A 19,030-nucleotide genomic window follows, 5' to 3' on the forward strand; every position below is an offset into this window, starting at 1 on the left:
AGCCGCCGCCGGCAGGAGCACCGCGGATCCAGCACGTCTTCCAGCGGGGAAGGAGAAGCCGAAGGCCGGAGATGCTCCCGTGCTATGGCGCGGCAGCCGGATCCGGCTCTTCCACGAGCGCATCTAATTGCGCCGCGGCCACCCTCTGCTGCCCCCTCCTCCTCGTCGGAGACGTTGCTCGGAGCCGCTGCTGCCGCATCTCTCTCGCCGGAGACGCTGCTCCAAGCCATCGGGTCCCACCCCAGCGCCACCCTCTCCTCCTCTCTTCCTCACTCTGTCTCTGTCGCGCGGGCCCAGGCGGACAAGGACGCTGACGTCGACACGGACACGGACACCCCATTTCTCTCCCAAATTTGGGGCAAGTTTAGAGGATATGTCCGGACAAAAATGACAATTTGTCTGTTTGGGGTAGCCCATTGGGAGATGTTTTTTGAACCAATATGTCCGTTTGTCCTAAAGAGGACATTTGGGATGGCTTTGGGATACCCATTGGAGATGCTCTTAATTAGCCAGCTGTGTCATTCGCGTCGGCATTAGTTTCAGATGGGAGCCATCTAATGACGCTTCACTCCTCGCTATAAAAGTTCCTTCGCCGGCCTTTACTATTACTTACTCCCCTCCGTTCAATAATTCTTGTCTCAAATTTGACAAAAAATGGATGTATCTATTTCTAAAAAGTGTCTAAAAAATGTAATATTTCGACAAGAATTATAGAAACGAAGGGAGTATAAAAACTTGAAAAGGTGTACCTGCATCAAGTTCCAACACACGCATAACATTCCCCGGGGCCAGTGTGGACACACCGCCCCGACGACCCGGACGTCGTTAAAGTTGCCCATATGATCACCCACATCTGGCTCTTACGAAGATCGATCTAATTAACCTCACAGACAGCGAGACCAAAATTTAAAAAGAAAACTTACATGCACGCACGAAGTAACGGCTGATCGACGCAACGCGTTCCCCCTTTCCCACACTCTACAAAACGAGCTCAGACCTCTCGCCAAGCATGCATTGCCTCACATCGGAACATCCAAACTAGCCAGCCTTCACTCATCCACAGGCCTGCTCATCAAGTAGGAGTATTAATTCCTGGCTAGCAGCCAAGTAAGCATGAGGTCTCTGCCGCTGCTTCTGCTCGTTTCGGCCCTGCTGCTCGTACTGGCGTCGTCGGCGTCGGCGGAGTGGGCACCGGCGGACCCGCGCAGCGAGGTGATCCAGCAGGTGGGGCGGTTCGCGGTGATCGTGTACGACCTGGCGCACCGCCGCCGCGGCGCCGGCCTGACGTACGTGGGCGTGGCGCGCGGCGAGACGGAGGCGGCGGCGGCGGGCGGCGCCGGCACCTTGTATTATCGCCTGGTGGTGGCGGCGGCCAAGGCCGACGGCAGCAGGGCGCACTACGAGTGCCTCGTGTCCGGCGTCGCCGGGTCCAGCCTCGACACGTGGAAGCTCCGCTGGTTCAGGAAGATGTAAAGTAATCGCCGATGAGCATGGGCAGTCTGGTCTCGAAGAACACTTGATTAACGTACGTACGTGCGGTTGCGCGAGTTTGTTGATTTTCTTTGGTTCGTGAGTGTAAGTGCCCCATGTAATAAGGTCCGTGAGTTATGCGTGAAGTTCTGAATCGAGCAAATAATAATACACGGGAATTCCTAAGTAACACTGCTTTCTCTTCAAAACTGATCACGCAAACGTTCGTCGGCTGGTGATTGGTGCTTCCAGCTTCTTCACCCGTTCACCGTAGAGTACCCCCGGGACCAGAATAGAGTCTCTGGCAGGGGCTGCGACGGATTCCATGTTGGTTCTGGTGGCGGTTGAGGGCAAAAAAGCGAGATAGCCGCGCGGCAACCAAACGGCAAAGGGCGAGATTCTAGCAACCGAATTTCAGCAATCAGAGAACGGACCTCATTGAGTCTTTTTTTCTTTTGTGAGCAAAAGGACCTCATTGAGTCGGTGACGTATGAGAGCATTTGCCTGCCAAGTGCCGATGGGTCGCGGCGGGACGTTGGGCCGTGACCGCCAGTGCGATGCACGGTCACTGTAAGCCGGTTGCACAGGTGAGCTCTTTGCTGCATGGCGTTGGGCTATTTGTGATTGCACGCTCGAGTGAGGTTGGGTCGGGAGGAAGTACGTACCAAAGAGTCCTAGCTTGTCTGGGCCTAGTAGCCTCAGCCCAAAGCCCTCAGAGGCTCAGAGCCTTGAGATCGACGGGGGCCGCAGTCTCGTGGGCAGGATTTGTCGTATCCTCTCCGTTGAAAAGAAAATTGTGACTCTGGTCTTCAACTGAGCCCTCACCATCTTCAACCTTTCTAAATGCAGGTTTCGAGGACCACTACTTGTTTGGTACGAGTTCAAACTTGTGCCCCTACACAAATCGCGATGGCGTGGGTAAGAAAAATTTATGTGCACCATGACAAACACTCGATCGAGCACGTTAACTGATGCGCCACGCGGCACCTAGAACTGCTCCTCGCAGGCAAGTTGACAAGGCAAATGAGAGAGACGAGTTACCAATCATGTATAGTCGCAGTCGACTTTGTCTCCGACCAATGTTACTTAGCTGTCAAAGCAAACTGCTGACCGCAAAGCCACGGTCAACCCGTCGGCCGTGTGTCTCATGCAAATCGTGCTTAACTTCTAGTGGAGCAGGCACCGGCACGGTCAATTAACAGGCAGAACTGGTTTTTTCTTTTCTTACTGCATCAGTGTACGTACTTCAATTCAGCGTGGTTCCAAAAGAAAAGGTACTCCGTACGTACTTTAGTTCAGATCGAGAAGTTCAAATTGTCCGCTCTCGACGTTCTAAAAACGCCAAAGTCAATTGGAGATTGGGATTCGGGCGTACCCGCGTGTTGCTAGCTCCAGTTGTCATATGGATCGGCCCATACGAGCATGGCGATATTGTTCGCTGCAATCGACGGTGAGAAGCCGAGAATAAACAAATTGGAGTGAGTCCTTTTACCGGCGGACGGGCTGAGGACGACTTGGACAGTCAGCTCTAGCTGGCCGGCCATCTCGTTTAGCGCACGTCCAATCTAGCGGAAGTGTCCGACGGTTTAAGATTGTACACTTGTATTAACTTTTCAGTCCCTGGACCATGCAACGTACAACTCACTTGCCCAATTTCACTTTTGAATCATGTGGGCGTTGGTTTTGGATTGGTCCGTAGCAGTGGCACATATTTTTAGGGAGTACGCGTACCTGGCATATGCATATGGTGTCGTGCATTCCACGAAAAATACTTAGTCCCTGAGACATGACTGTGCAAGTCGTCTCCCCACACTCTGTAGTCTGTACAGCCCGGCCGTACGTACGTAAAGACTATCGTTGTTGATGCACGGGGATCGACCGCGTTTGTCCTAGTTCCAGCTGGCTAGCTATTTTATCAATTGCACTGCACAGATCAGATCCAAAGTTAATTGTCAATGGACAAATATAAAAAGATTGACCACTGGCTGCCCAAGCCAACACTCCTCGAACTTGAAGTCCTTGTTATGTCTACACATTGACATAGAAGCGTTCTCATTAACCATGTCGGTCGTGAAACGTAGTCAGCGCGCCATGCTATAAATAGGTCGACACAAGCAATCTCCAGCTCCATCACACGTCACATTGTAGGCCTCTTCTTCTTCCCTACTTTAGCTCACAAGTATAGTACGCTCTAGCAGTCTAGCCAGCTAGCCAGCTAGTCAGAGTACGTGCACTGTTCACCGTGCACTAGAGCCATGGCCACACTAAACAGAATTCTCTTTCCGTTCCTCCTGGCCGCCTTCTTCGCCATTGCCCACGCCGAAGAAAGCTACACGGCCACTGCGCCTGCGTCCCAGCCGCCGCCACCTCCATCGCCGGCGTCCCCGCCGCCGCCGCCTCCAATGCAGGCGTGGACGCCCGTGGGGGACGTGAATGACATGTCGATCCGGCAGGTGGGGCAGTTCGCCGTGCGCATCTACGCCCTGACCATGCGGGTGGACCTGGCGTTCGTGGGCGTCGTCGGCGGGCAGACACAGCCGCGCGTCGACGGCGCCGGCGGGTTCATGTACCAGCTGGTGGTGGCCGTGGCCGGGACGGGAGCCAAGGCGCCCACGTACGACGCGCTCGTGTGGGGCGTCCTCGGGACGCGCAACTGGGAGCTCCGGTCCTTCAAGCCCAAGTGATTTGATATGCGCGCGCAGGGGCATGCAGGGATTGATCGTGCCAGTGCGTGGATGTACGCGAGTCCGGGTGGTCCTTGAGTAGTTACCGTGTCTCTTTGGTGTTGGAGCTCGATATGTTTTGTTGGTTTGTAGTTTCCGTTTTATCCGTGTTCTTTACCGTGGCATCCGAAAACTCACTTTAACTTGTCCCCTTTTTTTACCACTCCTTTTCTCGAACGATATTTTATCTCGGCTGCAAATATCACTACTATACTTTTTTTTTGTGGAATCAAATACCAGTACTAGCATTTACTACGTCGTGTCTCAACGTCAAGTCCATACCACGGGAATTCGGGCCCGGTGCAATCTCGTCTCGTTTTTTTGAGAAAACTCACCCCACTTTATTGACTTGTATAAATAGGAGGAATACATAAATATGCAGGGGAGTCGAGAACCAAACATAACGGCCCGCCACCAAAGTAGTGGCCATCTTAGCCATCCGATGAGCCTCGCCGTTGGCCTCCCGGCGTTCAAAAGCAAAGCGACAATCTTGAAACTCAGTCTGCAACTTCTTTATATCAGAGATTACCAAACCATGTGCTCCCCTGATGGATCCTTCGATAATCTCGTTCACCACTGTTAAGCAATCCGAAGCAACCTTCAGGCGCTGAATATGGAGATCAGTAGCAAGGGCAAGTGCCTCCCGACAGCCCATGGCCTCTAGGGTTGGGGGATCGGTCTGATCATCCACGACAATTGCAGAAGCTCCCAAGAAAAGGCCGTCACCATCTCGACAGATAACACCTGCTGCACCCTTACTCGTTGTCTTGGCCACAGCCCCATCGGAGTTAAACTTCATCATTCCTAAAGGAGGAGGAATCCATCTATGAGAAACTGGCCGGCCACCTCGTGGCACCGATGGTGTCTCCTTCAGTGAGCCCAATTCAGCAAGATATTGATTGATGAAGAGATGCGTCGATAACGGGCTCTGGAATTCCCCTTCATGGATCGCCTTCCTTCGTGCCCACCATATAGCCCAGAGTGTAGTCAAAACCGTGATGAACTCATCACGCTTCAGAGATTGGCTGAGAGAAAACAGCCACAGCTTCGGGTCTTCGGTCTCATCACCATAGACAGGGACCGAAAGGTCATCATCACGTAAGGTCCAAACACTCCGAGCCATGTCATAGTCCAGCAGAGAATGCCGCCACGAGTCCACTGCAGCATTGCAGATCGGACAGGCTGGCGACGTCGCCATATGACGGCGTGCCTGCTCCTGTCCCGTGGGCAGCGACGCCTTCGCCAAACGCCACGCAAATATCTTCAGTTTGGCCGGAACTCTGACCTTCCAAAGGTTCTTCCATTTCCCTTCTAGTGCAAGAGTATCAGATGGTTCAGAGCGTCCATCAAGCCACATCTCCCTTATCCTCTTCGTCTCCGCTACCAGCTTATAAGCTGAACTGACAGAAAAGATGCCATTTTTCTCATAGTGCCATGCCCAGAAGTCCGGTTGAACTCTATGGCTAATTGGAATTTTCTTAATCACATCAACGTCCATCGGCAAGCAGTAGGAAGATGGCATAGCCAAATCCCATGATCTAGTCGCCGAACAGAAAAGCTCAGACACCATTACTGGGGGGGTCCGGTAATACCGGGCAAAAGGGGCGAAGTTGAAAATCACACGGCAGCCAGTTGTCGTTCCAAATATTAGTGCTAGTGCCATCGCCAATTCTCCTAATCAGCCCTTGCTTCAACACATACCTGCCCTCGCACAGTGCACGCCATATCTGTGATGGCCTTCCCAGAGTAGCACACAAGATATCCGATGACGGGAAATAGATAGCCTTCAGAACTCGTGCACTAAGAGTATCCGGCGCCATGAGGACTCGCCAGACTTGCCGCGCCAGCATTGCGAGATTAAAGATCTCAATATCTCTAAAACCAAGACCACCTTTATACTTTGGCATGGTCATATCATCCCAAGCAACCCATGCGGTCTTTCTTTCTCCTTTTTTGCTTCCCCACCAGAACTTGCGCACCATTGACGTGATATGTTGGCAAAGTCTCCTTGGGAGCTTGAAAACAGCCATAGAATAGGTGGGAATCGCTTGCACCATGGACTTAATAAGAATTTCCTTCCCGCCGCTAGAAAGCGACTTCTCCATCCAACCCTGCAAGCGCTTCCACACTCGATCTTTCAGGTACCCGAAAGCTCCATTCTTCGACGCACCAACATCAGATGGAAGGCCTAGATACTTCTCATTGAGAGACTCGTTGTGAACATCCAGCACATTCATGACCTGAGCCCTGCAAGCCTCAGAAGCACCCTTGCCAAAAAAAATAGAAGACTTGTCATTGTTAATGCGCTGCCCTGAAGCATGACAATAACAATTCACAACATCCCTTAGGTTCTCTGCCTCCTCTTCATTCGCCTTGCAGAAAAGTAGACAATCGTCTGCAAAAAGCAAGTGATTCACTTGGGGAGCCGAATCTGCTGCTTTAATTCCAGTGATTCTTCCCAAAGTTGTCGCATGCTTCAAGAGGCAGGATAGCCCTTCAACCGCTAGCAAGAACAAATAGGGGGAGATGGGATCTCCCTGTCTAATTCCCCTTGATGGTGTAAACTCCCGAGTTCAAGCCTCATTAAACAGCACTGAGAAAGCAACGGCGCGGACTCCACGCATAACAGCCTCAACAAATCTCCGGGACAAACCAATTTTGCACATAATTGCTTCGAGATAGCTCCACTTGATACGGTCATAAGCCTTCCACATATCCAACTTGAGAGCACAAAAGGAGTTTTTCTTGCTCTTGGACCTCTTCATAAAATGCAAGCACTCATAAGCTGTGATGACATTGTCAGTGATAAGGCGGCCCGGCACAAAGGCCGATTGTTCTTCGGATATGATCTCAGGGAGAATCTGTTTCAGCTGGTTAGCGAGCACTTTGGATGCAATTTTAAACACCACGTTGCACAAGCTAATAGGGCGAAATTGAGACTGATTAATGGGATTTAATACCTTGGGAATAATAACGATGAACGTTTTGTTGATCTCCTCCGGGGAGTCGTCTCCATTGAGAATCCTAATCACAATCTTTGTCACCTCCTGACACATAAATGCCAATATTTCTCAAAAAAATGAGCCGGAAAACCATTCAGACCTGGGGCTTTTGTGGGGAACATTTGAAAGAGTGCAGTTTTAACCTCTCCTTCAGTATATGCTAAGTTGAGCTTTGCATTCATTTCATCCGTCACCTTTACTGGGACATGAGAAAGAACCTCCTCAATCCCAATCACCCCTTCAGACGCATATAAGTGCTCATAAAATCGGATCGTCATCTCCTCTAATTGGGCCGGATCCTCACAGACAGTACCATCTTCTCTGACCAGTCGCTGCACCTTATTCTTCCTTCTTCGGTTATTAGCCTTTTGATGGAAGAAGCAGGTATTTTTGTCCCCTTCGGCCAACCACTGCACCCTCGACCGCTGCCTCCACATCATCTCTTCGCGGTAGCTCAACTCAACAATTCTTTGTTCCACCTTGAGCTCTTCATAAGTCGGACCTACTCTAATTGGATCACTTCTCAACTGCTTGAGTCGTGCCCGTAACGTCCTCAATTCTTTCCTTACCTCCCCAAAAGATTTTGTGCACCATCGTAACATAGCCCCCGCAGCAGCTTCAAGTTTGTCGTGGAGCTCGCCAACTGTAGCAGCCCCCGAGGCATCCCATACTGATTCCAGCATGGGCAAGAACTCATCGTGCCTCTCCCACATCACCTCATACCGGAAAGGTCGATCATTCGCGATCCGAAGATTCTGCGCTTCAAGCTCATTCAAAAGGAGAATTGGAGAATGATCTGATTTAGCCGTAGTCAAATGGCGGACAGAAGCAAAAGGGAATAACTCACACCAATCCCCTGACGCCAAAGCTCTGTCCAACCTCACCCGACAATATGCTCCACCTGCAATCCTCTTCTCAAAGGTCCAATCAAGGCCAATGTAGCCCAGATCACAGAGCTCACACACGTCCACCCCCTCACGAAAAAGCGAGATCTGCCCCGTATCTCCATCATTAGGCCCAAACTGCTCCTCACGATGGAGAACTTCATTAAAGTCGCCTAAGCAAAGCCACGGGAGCGAGCAGTCCGCTTTCAAAAACCTCATCATGTCCCAAGTCTTATATCTCAGATTCCTGTTCGCCTCCCCGTACCAACAAGTGAGCCGCCATGGCTGCTTTCCCCTCTCCCTAACCTCCATATCAATATGATACTTAGAGAAGTTCCGGAGCTGCAAATCCACATTCTTGCAGAAAATACACAGGCCACCATTTCTACCACTGCTATCCACCCCAAAAGCATTATCAAATCCCAGCGTGCCCGCCAAGCCTTCCACACGATACTTTGCGATTTGTGTTTCCACCACACAGAGAATCGTTGGCGAATTTTCCCGCACCAAATCGCGGAGTTCATGAACAGTCGTTGGATCGCCCAACCCACGACAATTCCAACACAAGGTGTTCATTGAGATCTTCTGCAGAAGAAGAACTGGCCAAAACATTGACACCGATCGGATCGGTAAAGAAAAAAAAACTGACTATGTAGACGTAACACCCCTAGATGGGTAATCTGCTCGTAGCTTCACAAGGAAAAAACTCACTGTCAAGAACCGGCGGGAGGAGGTGGACTCACCGCCGAGAATCGGCAGGAGGATATTAAGTCATGGCGCCGCCGCGGGCGCTGCAGCGAAACCAGTCGATCGAATATTTTGCCTCGAGCAGCAATCTCGTCTCGTGTGTCCGCCTGACAGATTGATGGGTTCAGCTACAGCCGGAAAAGGGGCCCAACATCTTCCTCGGCTGACCAGCCTATATTTCATGGGCCCATGGCCCGACGCCAAATTTGGCCTGATGCGCAACACGTTGGACTTGGCCCGCACGCAGCCGCGCGTCGCGCGTGAGCGTGGCAATCCCAAACATCATACTGCGACATCATCACTCAGATAGATGATCAAAATCGCTAAAAAAAAAAAGAGATAGATGATCAAAATCCAATCATAATCCATTAATCCGACCCTTTTCCCTTCCCAAAAGAAACAACGACAACAACGTCTCAAAAAAAAAACTTGTAATCCGATCCGATTTCCCGGCCGGCCTGATTCAGTAGCGAGCGAGAGTCCTAACCTTAACCCCCTTTCGATCTCCTCGCGCGATCGTCTCGATTCCGGCGCCCGCCACGCCCAGCGCACCCACCTGCGACGATAGACTGTCGTGTGGCCACTGCTCCGGAGTACGTCTTTCGATCGCCGGAGCCCTAATCCCACGCAGGCAAGAGGGAGACGATCGAAACGGGGGCAGCGTGCGAGAAGAAAATCACCCGGGAAGAAGAGGGTCGTACATCACCGCCGGAATCCAGCGATCGGGACCAGGTAAAGATGAGTGGGTGCCTGTGGCCGTGCGCGAGCGCCAATGCCACGACGTCGGGGAGCGGGGGTTTGTTCCGGCCCAAGGCGAAGGGTCCGGCGGAGCTGGTGCGGCGAGCTCAGGAGCTCCTCCGCTTCCTCTCCGACCACCGGGAACCTTGCGGCGGCAAGCTCGACGCCAAGCGCGAACACAAGGTGCTACGCGGCACCTCCGTATCTAGACTAGGAAGAAGATCCCCTGAGGCCCTGACGAACTGCAGGGCAATGCTAATGCACGGGGTAACTAGTGCCCATGTACATTCAGTGACCCCACATTACCCTGCAGTATGTTAATGTCAGGGAGCCGCATTTCGTTCCCCGTTGATGCATTGGGATTAAAATCACACCTGACTTGATTTGCAGATGGCAGACCTAAGCAAGAGTATCAGGGAGATGAAATTCGTTCTCTATGGCAATGGCGAGGCAGAGCCGGTCGCTGAAGCTTGCACACAATTGACCAAGGAGTTCTTCAAGGAGAACGCGTTGCGTCTTGTGATTGTTTGTCTACCGTACATGGACTTGGAAGTACGTACAAGGACTGCATGTTTTATTTTGAGTAGTTATTGCTATTTTTTCGTCTAGTGTTGGTTCTTCAACGTACATACACAATTAAGTTTACTTACGCGGAATGATGTTTTTTTTTCAGACTCAAAAGGATGTGACTCAAGTTATTGCCAATCTGCAAAGACAAAAGGTAGATTCAAGGTTGGTTGCCTCTGATTACTTGGAAGTTAACCAAGATCTTTTGGATATATTATTGACCGGGTAAGTAACCCTTTAGAGCTTTCCTTTTGCATTTTGATTGTAGTTAAGTTGTTTCCATATGTGCACTTAATTATCAGCCATATTGTAAGTTCTTTAATTTTCTTCTTCAGCTCCAAGCTATACAAGTTATGAATGGTTTTCATTTAAGATACTCATGTATATTTTCCATGGCTTCGTTTGTGGTGTATTATATGTTTGAACTAATCACATGCTATTTATGCATTCCTTGTGTAGATATGAGAACAAAGAGATTGCAATACATTATAGTTCAATGTTGAGGGATTGCATACGCCACCAAGTTGCTGCAAGGTATGTCCATGATATACATCATTCTCTCACGGGAAAAAGAAGAAGGAAAGAATCCATATGGATGTAATTATTACCAAATAGTAACTCAGTTTTATGTAGTAGAACAAAGTTATGGATAATTTATGTATTTCCTTTAGCGTCATCTTTCATCCTTTTTATCAAGAAATCATCCTTTGACTTAATGAACACTAATGTTACCATTTTAGGTTAGCCCATTTCCTTTTTAGTACCTTTTGTTAATATGCATTATTAGTATTATGCAGGTATGTATTATATTCTCAGCATATGCAGAAATTCTTTGATTATATCCAGTTTCCAGACTTTAACCTAGCATCTGATGCCTTCAAGACTTTTAAGGTGAGTATGTGCATTTTGAACCAAACTTTTTAAAATGGCAAAATACAGCTGCGGCAAAAGCAGCATTGTGCTCTCCATAAGTTATTGCCCATCTGTACTATCCTTATCTATGTTGAGACTCATGAATAAAAAGGGTAGTTATTCTCTCATCAATGTTTCTGCAGTGTTAGTGATGACAATTGTTCTTATTATTACACATGTAATTATTAGGAACTCCTGACAAGGCATAAATCAAGTGCCGCTGAGTTCTTCACCAAGAGCTATGATTGGGTAAGTTTTTCCAGTAGATGGTTTGAACATCTAGTTCATTTTTTTCTCATTTATTTGCTGAGCATATTTGCTCGTAAACTGGCAAGAGTGCAAATATATATGTCAATGAGATTTCACAGCTAGTGTTTGGTTGTTACGGAGCTTTTTACTAACTTCCTTATGTAAGTCTATCTTACATTATAGCACCATTACAGTGGGATTGTAATATTTGTGATCTATCCTGTGATGTATTTTACCTTTTTTCTTTCTTATTCCAGCAAAAATAAATCTACCAGCAATATGTGGTTTATCACACACACAAAAACTGATTCAGTTTTTTAGAGGAATATATATCTGGGAGCTTAAATCATTGCCCAAGATCAAAAGCTTAATTTGTGCTCAACCACTAAGCTAGATAGGGGAGCCAATGGATATTTTAACCGGGCCTTAATTTCTGCTTTGGCAGCTCCTTGTTTTCTAACTACAAGTCATGTGTCAGTTCTTTTCAGAATTTAACTCAAAACTGCTACAATCTTCCAACTATATCATCCGAAGGCAAGCTATCCAGGTTTTATTTCCTCTTCAGTTCTGCTAATTTTATTTAATTATTTTAGCTAGTATATCGCTGTCAATCGACAGTTGTTCTGTCATGCTGGCAATTTCTGCACTCACAATTTGACTCCAAGCTGATTGGTTGGATTTAGTTAATTTATTCATTCTAAATATTTGCAAACGGCATATTTTCAGCTATTGGGCGACATTCTTCTAGAAAGATCAAATTCCGCTGTGATGGTGCGCTACATCAGTTCAAAGGAACACCTCATAATTCTAATGAACCTTTTAAGGGTAAGATGCTGTCTTGGCATTTTTCACCATAATATATGCATTTTTTTTGTCAGAATTGTAACTCGAGGGCGTTGTCTTGGTGCCTGAATAGGAAGTCTTATTTCTATTCGAATGTGTTAATAATTAATTAATTATTGAATAGACTTCCTATATTCATAGTTGTATCTACTATGAGTTTCTTTAACAGCGTTGCATTTTCGAAGGAGAGAAACTATTTAACTTGCCATGTTCATATTATTAGGAACAAAGCAAAGCTATACAAGTAGAGGCGTTTCGCGTTTTCAAGGTACAATGCCAAGCAATCTTCCTGCACCTACTCATTTTCTGAAATCATTGGTTTGATAAAACTAAACATGTTTTCGTTCTTTTTGAACATTCAGTTGTTCACTGCCAATCAGAACAAGCCGGCTGAGATCACCGGCATACTGCTGACAAACAAGAACAAAATCCTCAGGTTCTTGGCAGACTTCACTCTAGACAAAGGTAATTAAGAACTAATTTGCACCTTGATTACTTCGATTCTCTCTAAGATAAACCAGATGGTAAGTTGTGTTAAGAGATTTTCTCTCGCCTCGATCGATGCAGAGGATAGGCTGTTCGAGTCTGACAAAGCCCAAGTCGCCGCCGACATCTCTGCCATGAAGTTGTAGAATCGCAGGGTCGACATGTTCTCCTCCTTTTGCTCTGTTATAATATGCTCCATAAACGGACTGCCCAGTTGAATTAGGATGCCTGCCTTTTTCCTTTTCTAGATGAGTATGAGGATGCCTCCCCTGTTTATTTCCTGGGCCGAGGCAAAAAGAAGTTGCTTAGTTTCAGTTGCTGAGAGTAATCACCATGCTGCCCGACCGATGGTCCGAGGTGGCAAAACCATGTACAGAATCGCTCTAGTAGTTCGATTGTTCAGATTTCGAAGATAGAATGTTACTTCTAAGGCGCACCAGTCGCTAACTCGATGTCGAAGATAAGATCATGAGAGTAAATACCACATAGGCTTGTTCCATGTTGCAAATCAGTAAAAGACGGCTATGTACAAGTCACACGGCCATTGGCTGCCACAAACAGAAAAAGGAAAAAAGTGAAGCAATTAAGCAGAGAAGATGCCATCGAAGGCTGCCATGGCGAGCCTGGACTTGGGCTCCGGCACGTCGGCCTTGACGAGCAGCGCTACCCGCACCTTGGCCCCGGACGCGGCAGACTCCCACAGCTTCGTCACGGCCCCGAAGTTCCCCATGCCCGTGCCCTTGGACTCCTCCTTGGCTTCGGCGCCGCTGGGCGCCCCTCGCTTCAGCCTCTTCTCGAACTCCTCGGCCACCAGCAACGCTATGTCCGCCATTTCAGCAGCAGCAGCAAGCAAGCAAAGGAGGAAAGAAAGAAGAAGAAATTCAACTCAACTCAGGAGCTCTGTTTGTCGATCTCAAGCTGGAATCTGTTAACTGAGGATGCTGTGGATGGATGTTGGCAGTGGGGTATTACAGTGCCTTTTAAAGGATGGGAGTGGGTGTTGATCGGCTGGTTCGGATAAGCCTCGCGAATTTTCTAAAGTTTTCTGCGTGCGGGGTGGCCGGCGGCGACGTGGGTTCGTGACGCCATCGCTCGCTGTAGCTGGTTTTTGTTTATTACCGGGTGCCGTTTGTTTGTTTCCACGGCGCCGGAGACGGACGCCCACCGCCGAGCTGCGGCAGCTGTTTCCCTGGTCAGTCTCCTTTAAAAAAAGAATACGTTGGCCGGTGTGGGCGGGTCTGGGGTCCGGTCATCCGAGAACCTGACGTGGCAACGTGAGAAATTTCGTTGATGATAGGAACGGGGGTTGCTGGGCTACATCAACTTCCAGAGTCATGTGTAGTCTTTGTGCCTAGTCGTGTTTATTTTTTCAGTTGTTGGATACACAACCGACGGGCACTAAATTAAGAGAAGATATGCCACGCCTTGTGAGTGGGAAACGTTGCTGTCTACTGATATGAAGATGATATACAAACAAACCATTTCCTACTTTTGTCTGCAGATTTCGGGGAGAAGCCGATCGAAAATATACAGGCAAACTGTGGAGTAAAGAAAACTTACTAGAAACCCATGTGAGTTGTGTGGATTCATGTCGCCATCCGTCCACGGTATTAGGCCGTAAACAAACCACAGGCAGCTTCACATGGTTCTGTGAAAAGCAGCTTTCAAACACTCGAGCGACATGATTATCCATCGCGTGCACGCCAGAACAAAGATGAACCAACAACATTTGACCTGCGATAAATGTACGACAGCTCTTTGATTTTTAACCCACGCACACCTTACATGAGCTGCTGTTCTCCGTGATTACAGAAATACCTGAAGCAGCAAGTTGACGGGTTCAGCACAGATTACAGGACAAGTTTTCACTCTATGCACTATGCAGGAAAAATCTCGTTACATTTCTTCCTGAGTTATAACAGGGGATGACAATTCTCTGCACCAACCAATCATTAGCAAATTGTACACATCACAGTCCTCTAGGACATGGAGACTACTGTAACTCTTCCATTCGTGAGGAGTGCAGATTTTTGGCTCTCGCGCAACCCAGGCTACGTGACTTGAGTCCGCATAAACAATATCATAGGTCATGCACAGAAACAATGTTTGTGGACCATCTAGCATTAATCTCCACAAAGTATGTCGGTGAAAACAGAGACTGCCTCCTGCAGGTAGGACGCCTTGTGGTCATTAGGGACAGGAGCATTGAGCATCGTATGAAAGCAACCCATGTAGAGATCTGGCCCCAAACCCTCGCCAGGAGAGTTCATTAGAAGCTGGCTGAGCTCCTCTGCCATCTTCGAGAAGCATGCCCTGCCATATATATAAGAATGTTAAAGAGCCTAGAAAATCAAGAATACCAGTATGTATTGATGAATTAAAAGATCAGCTAGAGTTGTGGAAGGAATGACCATAATTTCCACTTTGACTAGAAGCTTGGTTTTGCAATGGGGATTATACAACTCAGGCGAAAAGAAAGTAGCTCTTTGCAAAACCAAATTATATGTGAACTTATCAAGGCTGCAATATGTTCTTGGATGCAGGATTAATTCAGTTAAAGACCAACTATTTCTTGTAGAAATCAAAAGTTTGGTTTCTTGCAGGTTGTAAATCTTCTACATCAACAAGTAGTATCTTACCTCGCCTCAACAGGTAATTTGCTTCCCCAGATATGCAGTGAATCATTTAATCGGCCGAAGAAACTCTTGCATGATTCATTTTTCCTCTCCAGTGGATCCTGAAAGATAAGGGCAAGGTTGGTTATATGTTGACTCTGAAATCTTCAGGAATTTTCTGAAGGAAAAAAAAAGCTTACTGAATCATCATCATCCATGGTACTTTCTTCTTGCATAGAGTTCTTTATAATGAAATAGTCTATGTATATTCCAGCACCAATGTCCCAGTCAGCAATTTCAGACTTGTGATTCTCCAAAACGTTTGTAATACCCCAGATCTCTTGATGATTTGCTGAAAAATATACCGGGAAATAAGCAATTGCAAACTCATGTGAACATGCAATGTTTTATTAACAGAAGTACAAAACTTATAAGGCATCTTACTATATATGAACAAAAGAGTAATTGATAGGGTAACACAGAAATTGACAAGAAGCTTAATTTTTGGAGTAGCCAGGTGTAGCCGAAAACTTTTGCATAGGTGGGAAAGTGAAGCAATGAATCGAGTCTTTACATCAACTTATTTAGTGCATTGTAGAGAAGACTTACATGACAGAAACAAAGAATGAGCAACAGATGTCATGAAAATTGTATGAGCTTTCTTCCAATTGCCGCACTGGATATAATTCTCTAGTGCACCCTGCCGATCTCCATAGTATTCGTGGAAAAGAGCCTGTAATGCATGTAGATATTGTTAGCTACGGCAGGCTCAAGAGTAGTGTTTTTCTCATAATGGCATTCCTAAATATCTGTAATCAATGCTTAGACAACTTTTCATTAAGGGCCACACATTGAATGCATGTCAAAAAATTGTAGACAGCTATGAAATTGGTACTAACCAGAGCCTCATGTATCCATTCTGCTGGTATACCAAGTTCTGTAATATATTGCCTCTGAGCCACATCTTTACTCCATAATTCACAATACTGTGACAAAATTTCCTTGATTAACTTTTCATGGATGTAAGGAGCATCATCCAGATGTGGCATATGCAGAATGACGTAGATAGCCCAATGGCATTTCCCCAGACATAGTAACTGATGAACAAAACTCAAATCCAGTACATGGAGATCATTTGCACTAAAAGCACCAATAGCTTCCAGAATAGAACGTTGATGCCAGATCATGTGGTAGTCCAAGGGATCGTAAGATGATGAGAATGCACTGAACATAGTTTTTAGCAGCCCAAACTTCTCATCCTGGTTGGCATGAAGAAGCATTAAATAAAATGATAGGTCAAAACGATCACCTGGGGACCACTGAACTGCTTCCTCAAGAGGTCCTTCATCAATGTATACAGGAACAGGATTTGGAACTTTGCCCTCACCAAGTAGTTGATGATAAGAATGAATGATTATATCAAGTGACGTATCTGGTGATAACTGATACCACATGATTAAACCAAGGTACCTTTTCCAGTCAATTGGTGAATCTAGTAAAGCACCTTGTATGTTACCAGCAAGCAACTCGTATATCCTTAACCTGTCTTCCTCGATATAATCAAAGTCTAGACCATTTATTTTCCACAGATCCAGTTGTTGGGCAACATCAGATCGATTCAACATCGATCCACCTGCCTGGCTTAGCAAGATTGCTAACCGGACATCACCCCTTGAAGCAGCAATTTCCGTGGCTGTGTCCAACTGTCGACCAGTCAAAAGCAGAATAATATGTTCCAAATACCTGGCATCACTTAAGGAACCCACCTCTCCTTGCACCCGATGACAGATACTGTCTTGTAACCAATTGCTAAAGTCTGCTCTCCTAACCAAAGGGAGTGCTTCAAGGTCTATGTTCACAGAAACTTCTTTCTTATCTATAATCATGCCCTCCTGATCCTCATCACCACTAAATTCTAACTGGTTGCCAGCTGTTTTCTCAGAGAACAAGACCCTAATTAACTCCCATACTGTAACTTGATGCATTAACAGCACACGCAAAGACATAGATAAATCGCTGATTTCAAGCTGCCTTTCAATGATATCAATATACGACCTGCAAATCTCTGGCAAGACCAAACGACTTGCCACGACTTTCTGAAGCTTTAGTTTAAACGAGTCAGACTCAGTTTCCAGAACTTCACGATCAAGCCTCCTGTGGAGGTCCATTGGATCTGAGAAACATAGTTCTGCCAGCTCCTCTTTAACTTTGTTCTGCTCATCTCGCACAACTTTATCACCTGCAACTTTCTCTATATGAATAACAGATGAAAGGCCAGTTCCAGGACTATTGACAAGACTACCAGAATGGATAAGAATGCCATTTGGTCCCCAACCAACTCGAAATGATCTACCCATGAACAAAGCAGCATCCACTACGCAATTAGAATATACTTTTCCAGCAACAGGAGTTGCTTGCTCAGCTGGTAGTTTGAAACCTTCTACCTTGGCCATTCTCACAGGAAATCCCTTGTTTTTTCCAGACATAAGAATACCATGAGAAGATGGGCCAAGCTCTGAAGGATTCACACTGTACTCCAGCAATGCATGTGGTTCTTTCCTTGCAAGCATACCAGACCTCCTTCCGAATTTCTGGGAAGAACCCTGCAAAGGTGACAGAGATCTCAGCCGCGCACCTTTAGCACTTGTGTTTGGTGAATCCACACTCATCCTTTCTCTGCTAAGGTATCTCTGATCAGATGGGAAGCCATCTTCCATATCTACGTCATCTTCATCATTGGGAAACAATGCCATCCGCATTTCTTGCATCTTTGCGGGGTCAAGCCCAAGATGAGCAGGCAATGAATGCGAAAGCTCCAGTTCATATCCATTTGAAGGTGGGTCTCTTGCTTCAGAGATCGGTTGTCGAGCAGCCACCTCGTCCATGGCAACATCCTCTTCCTCCTCGTCCACTAGCCCAAATCTACTGAAGTGATCAACCTCAAACTTCCAATAGCCATTCACAGGATTGAACGAGAGGAACCTAGCACCTTGCTTTTTCGTGCGACACCTTAGCAACTCATCAAGGATGCTGGGCTCTGGAAGACTTCTCAAATCCAGCAACAACATCACTTCCGCAGCTTTATTAAGGCCATGGCCAACGGCCGGCTTACCAGCCTCATCCCCGTAAACCACCACGCAATGGCGGTCAAACGTGACGATTTCATTCAGGTCCAGCCCCCTGACGTCGGTATTGCCGGAGAACATAACCTGCCCATACCTCGCCCTCCCGACGACGAAGTTCGGAACCCTACTGCAGTAGCCCGGGTCGGCCGCCTCCCTCTCAACCAGCTCATCGATCGACGGCCTCGTGAAGTAGTCGGAGGAACGCAGGACCGGGAACATGGCGTCGAGAGCCATCAGCGACGAGGCCGAAGTCGAGTGTAGCTGCCGCCGCCGCCGGCGGCCGCAGTGCCGCGCCTGACCGGACGCCTCCGATTGGCCGCCGATTCAGTCGCGCCTCCTCCTAACGACGGGTTCGCCGCGTGGCGGCGGGGTAGTGCCGGAGTGGAGTGAACTCGCTGCTGGGGTGCGCTGCGTGTGCCGACGCGAGCGAGGGGAAGAGGGGCGGCGCGGCGCGGCTTGTCAGTGCGATCTGCGAGCTAGGGCCTAGGGCGCGTCCGTCCGTCAGACGCTGGGCCGTACCGAATAGCAATTGGTTGATTTTGCTCCGTGGCGATATAATGGGCCGTTCGACGAGGCCGTCAATGTTGGTCCATTGGGCCGTTTGTATTGGTCGTTTGCGTCTTTTTGTACGTTCTGTTTTCCTTTTCTAATGGATTTCAGATATCCCTA

The 19,030-nt window shown here is 47.6% G+C and overlaps 4 protein-coding genes across 5 annotated transcripts; 2 read left to right on the forward strand and 2 right to left on the reverse strand.

The window, feature by feature from the left end:
- Window positions 1-1,019: 1,019 nt before the first annotated feature.
- On the forward strand, window positions 1,020-4,356 carry LOC100834987. Its single transcript, XM_003561958.4, has 3 exons — window positions 1,020-1,469; window positions 2,726-2,744; window positions 3,690-4,356. The coding sequence occupies exons 1-3, from the start codon at window positions 1,114-1,116 to the stop codon at window positions 4,152-4,154; spliced, it is 840 nt and encodes a 279-aa protein (XP_003562006.2). The 5' UTR covers window positions 1,020-1,113; the 3' UTR covers window positions 4,155-4,356.
- Window positions 4,357-9,108: 4,752 nt separating this feature from the next.
- Window positions 9,109-13,032, forward strand: LOC100835605 (putative MO25-like protein At5g47540). Of its 2 annotated transcripts, none has more exons than XM_024457842.1 (11): window positions 9,109-9,831; window positions 9,955-10,116; window positions 10,238-10,356; window positions 10,591-10,665; window positions 10,929-11,022; window positions 11,233-11,292; window positions 11,771-11,839; window positions 12,019-12,117; window positions 12,359-12,403; window positions 12,498-12,600; window positions 12,703-13,032. In XM_024457842.1, the coding sequence occupies exons 1-11, from the start codon at window positions 9,565-9,567 to the stop codon at window positions 12,765-12,767; spliced, it is 1,158 nt and encodes a 385-aa protein (XP_024313610.1). In that variant the 5' UTR covers window positions 9,109-9,564; the 3' UTR covers window positions 12,768-13,032. The 2 variants fall into 2 exon arrangements, with proteins under 2 accessions (XP_024313610.1, XP_003562008.1); XM_003561960.2 differs by having other exon boundaries at window positions 9,109-9,747.
- Window positions 13,033-13,090: 58 nt separating this feature from the next.
- Window positions 13,091-13,607, reverse strand: LOC100846035. The gene has a single exon (XM_003558655.4). It carries the CDS (start codon window positions 13,451-13,453, stop codon window positions 13,205-13,207), a length of 249 nt encoding a protein of 82 aa, XP_003558703.1. The 5' UTR covers window positions 13,454-13,607; the 3' UTR covers window positions 13,091-13,204.
- Window positions 13,608-14,367: 760 nt separating this feature from the next.
- On the reverse strand, window positions 14,368-18,861 carry LOC100846343 (nuclear pore complex protein NUP96). The gene is made up of 5 exons (XM_003558656.4): window positions 16,136-18,861; window positions 15,846-15,969; window positions 15,437-15,588; window positions 15,261-15,358; window positions 14,368-14,934 (listed from the first exon to the last, which is right to left on the reverse strand). Exons 1-5 carry the CDS (start codon window positions 18,593-18,595, stop codon window positions 14,745-14,747), a joined length of 3,024 nt encoding a protein of 1,007 aa, XP_003558704.1. The 5' UTR covers window positions 18,596-18,861; the 3' UTR covers window positions 14,368-14,744.
- Between the last annotated feature and the right edge of the window lie 169 nt (window positions 18,862-19,030).

The sequence above is a fragment of the Brachypodium distachyon genome, chromosome 1 (genome assembly GCF_000005505.3).
Source record: "Brachypodium distachyon strain Bd21 chromosome 1, Brachypodium_distachyon_v3.0, whole genome shotgun sequence".
NCBI lineage: Eukaryota > Viridiplantae > Streptophyta > Magnoliopsida > Poales > Poaceae > Brachypodium > Brachypodium distachyon.

Bases quoted from the DNA above. Each gene is read 5' to 3' on its own strand.
- LOC100834987 (XM_003561958.4), top strand. From the start codon at position 1,114: ATGAGGTCTCTGCCGCTGCTTCTGCTCGTTTCGGCCCTGCTGCTCGTA.
- LOC100846343 (XM_003558656.4), bottom strand. From the start codon at position 18,595: ATGGCTCTCGACGCCATGTTCCCGGTCCTGCGTTCCTCCGACTACTTC. The intron at 15,970-16,135 runs GTTAGTACCAAT...CATGCATTACAG, and splicing joins AATGGATACATGAGGCTCTG to GCTCTTTTCCACGAATACTA. The intron at 15,359-15,436 runs GTAAGCTTTTTT...CTTATCTTTCAG, and splicing joins CCATGGATGATGATGATTCA to GATCCACTGGAGAGGAAAAA.
- LOC100835605 (XM_024457842.1), top strand. From the start codon at position 9,565: ATGAGTGGGTGCCTGTGGCCGTGCGCGAGCGCCAATGCCACGACGTCG. The intron at 10,117-10,237 runs GTACGTACAAGG...TTTTTTTTTCAG, and splicing joins TACCGTACATGGACTTGGAA to ACTCAAAAGGATGTGACTCA. The intron at 10,357-10,590 runs GTAAGTAACCCT...TTCCTTGTGTAG, and splicing joins TTGGATATATTATTGACCGG to ATATGAGAACAAAGAGATTG.
- LOC100846035 (XM_003558655.4), bottom strand. From the start codon at position 13,453: ATGGCGGACATAGCGTTGCTGGTGGCCGAGGAGTTCGAGAAGAGGCTG.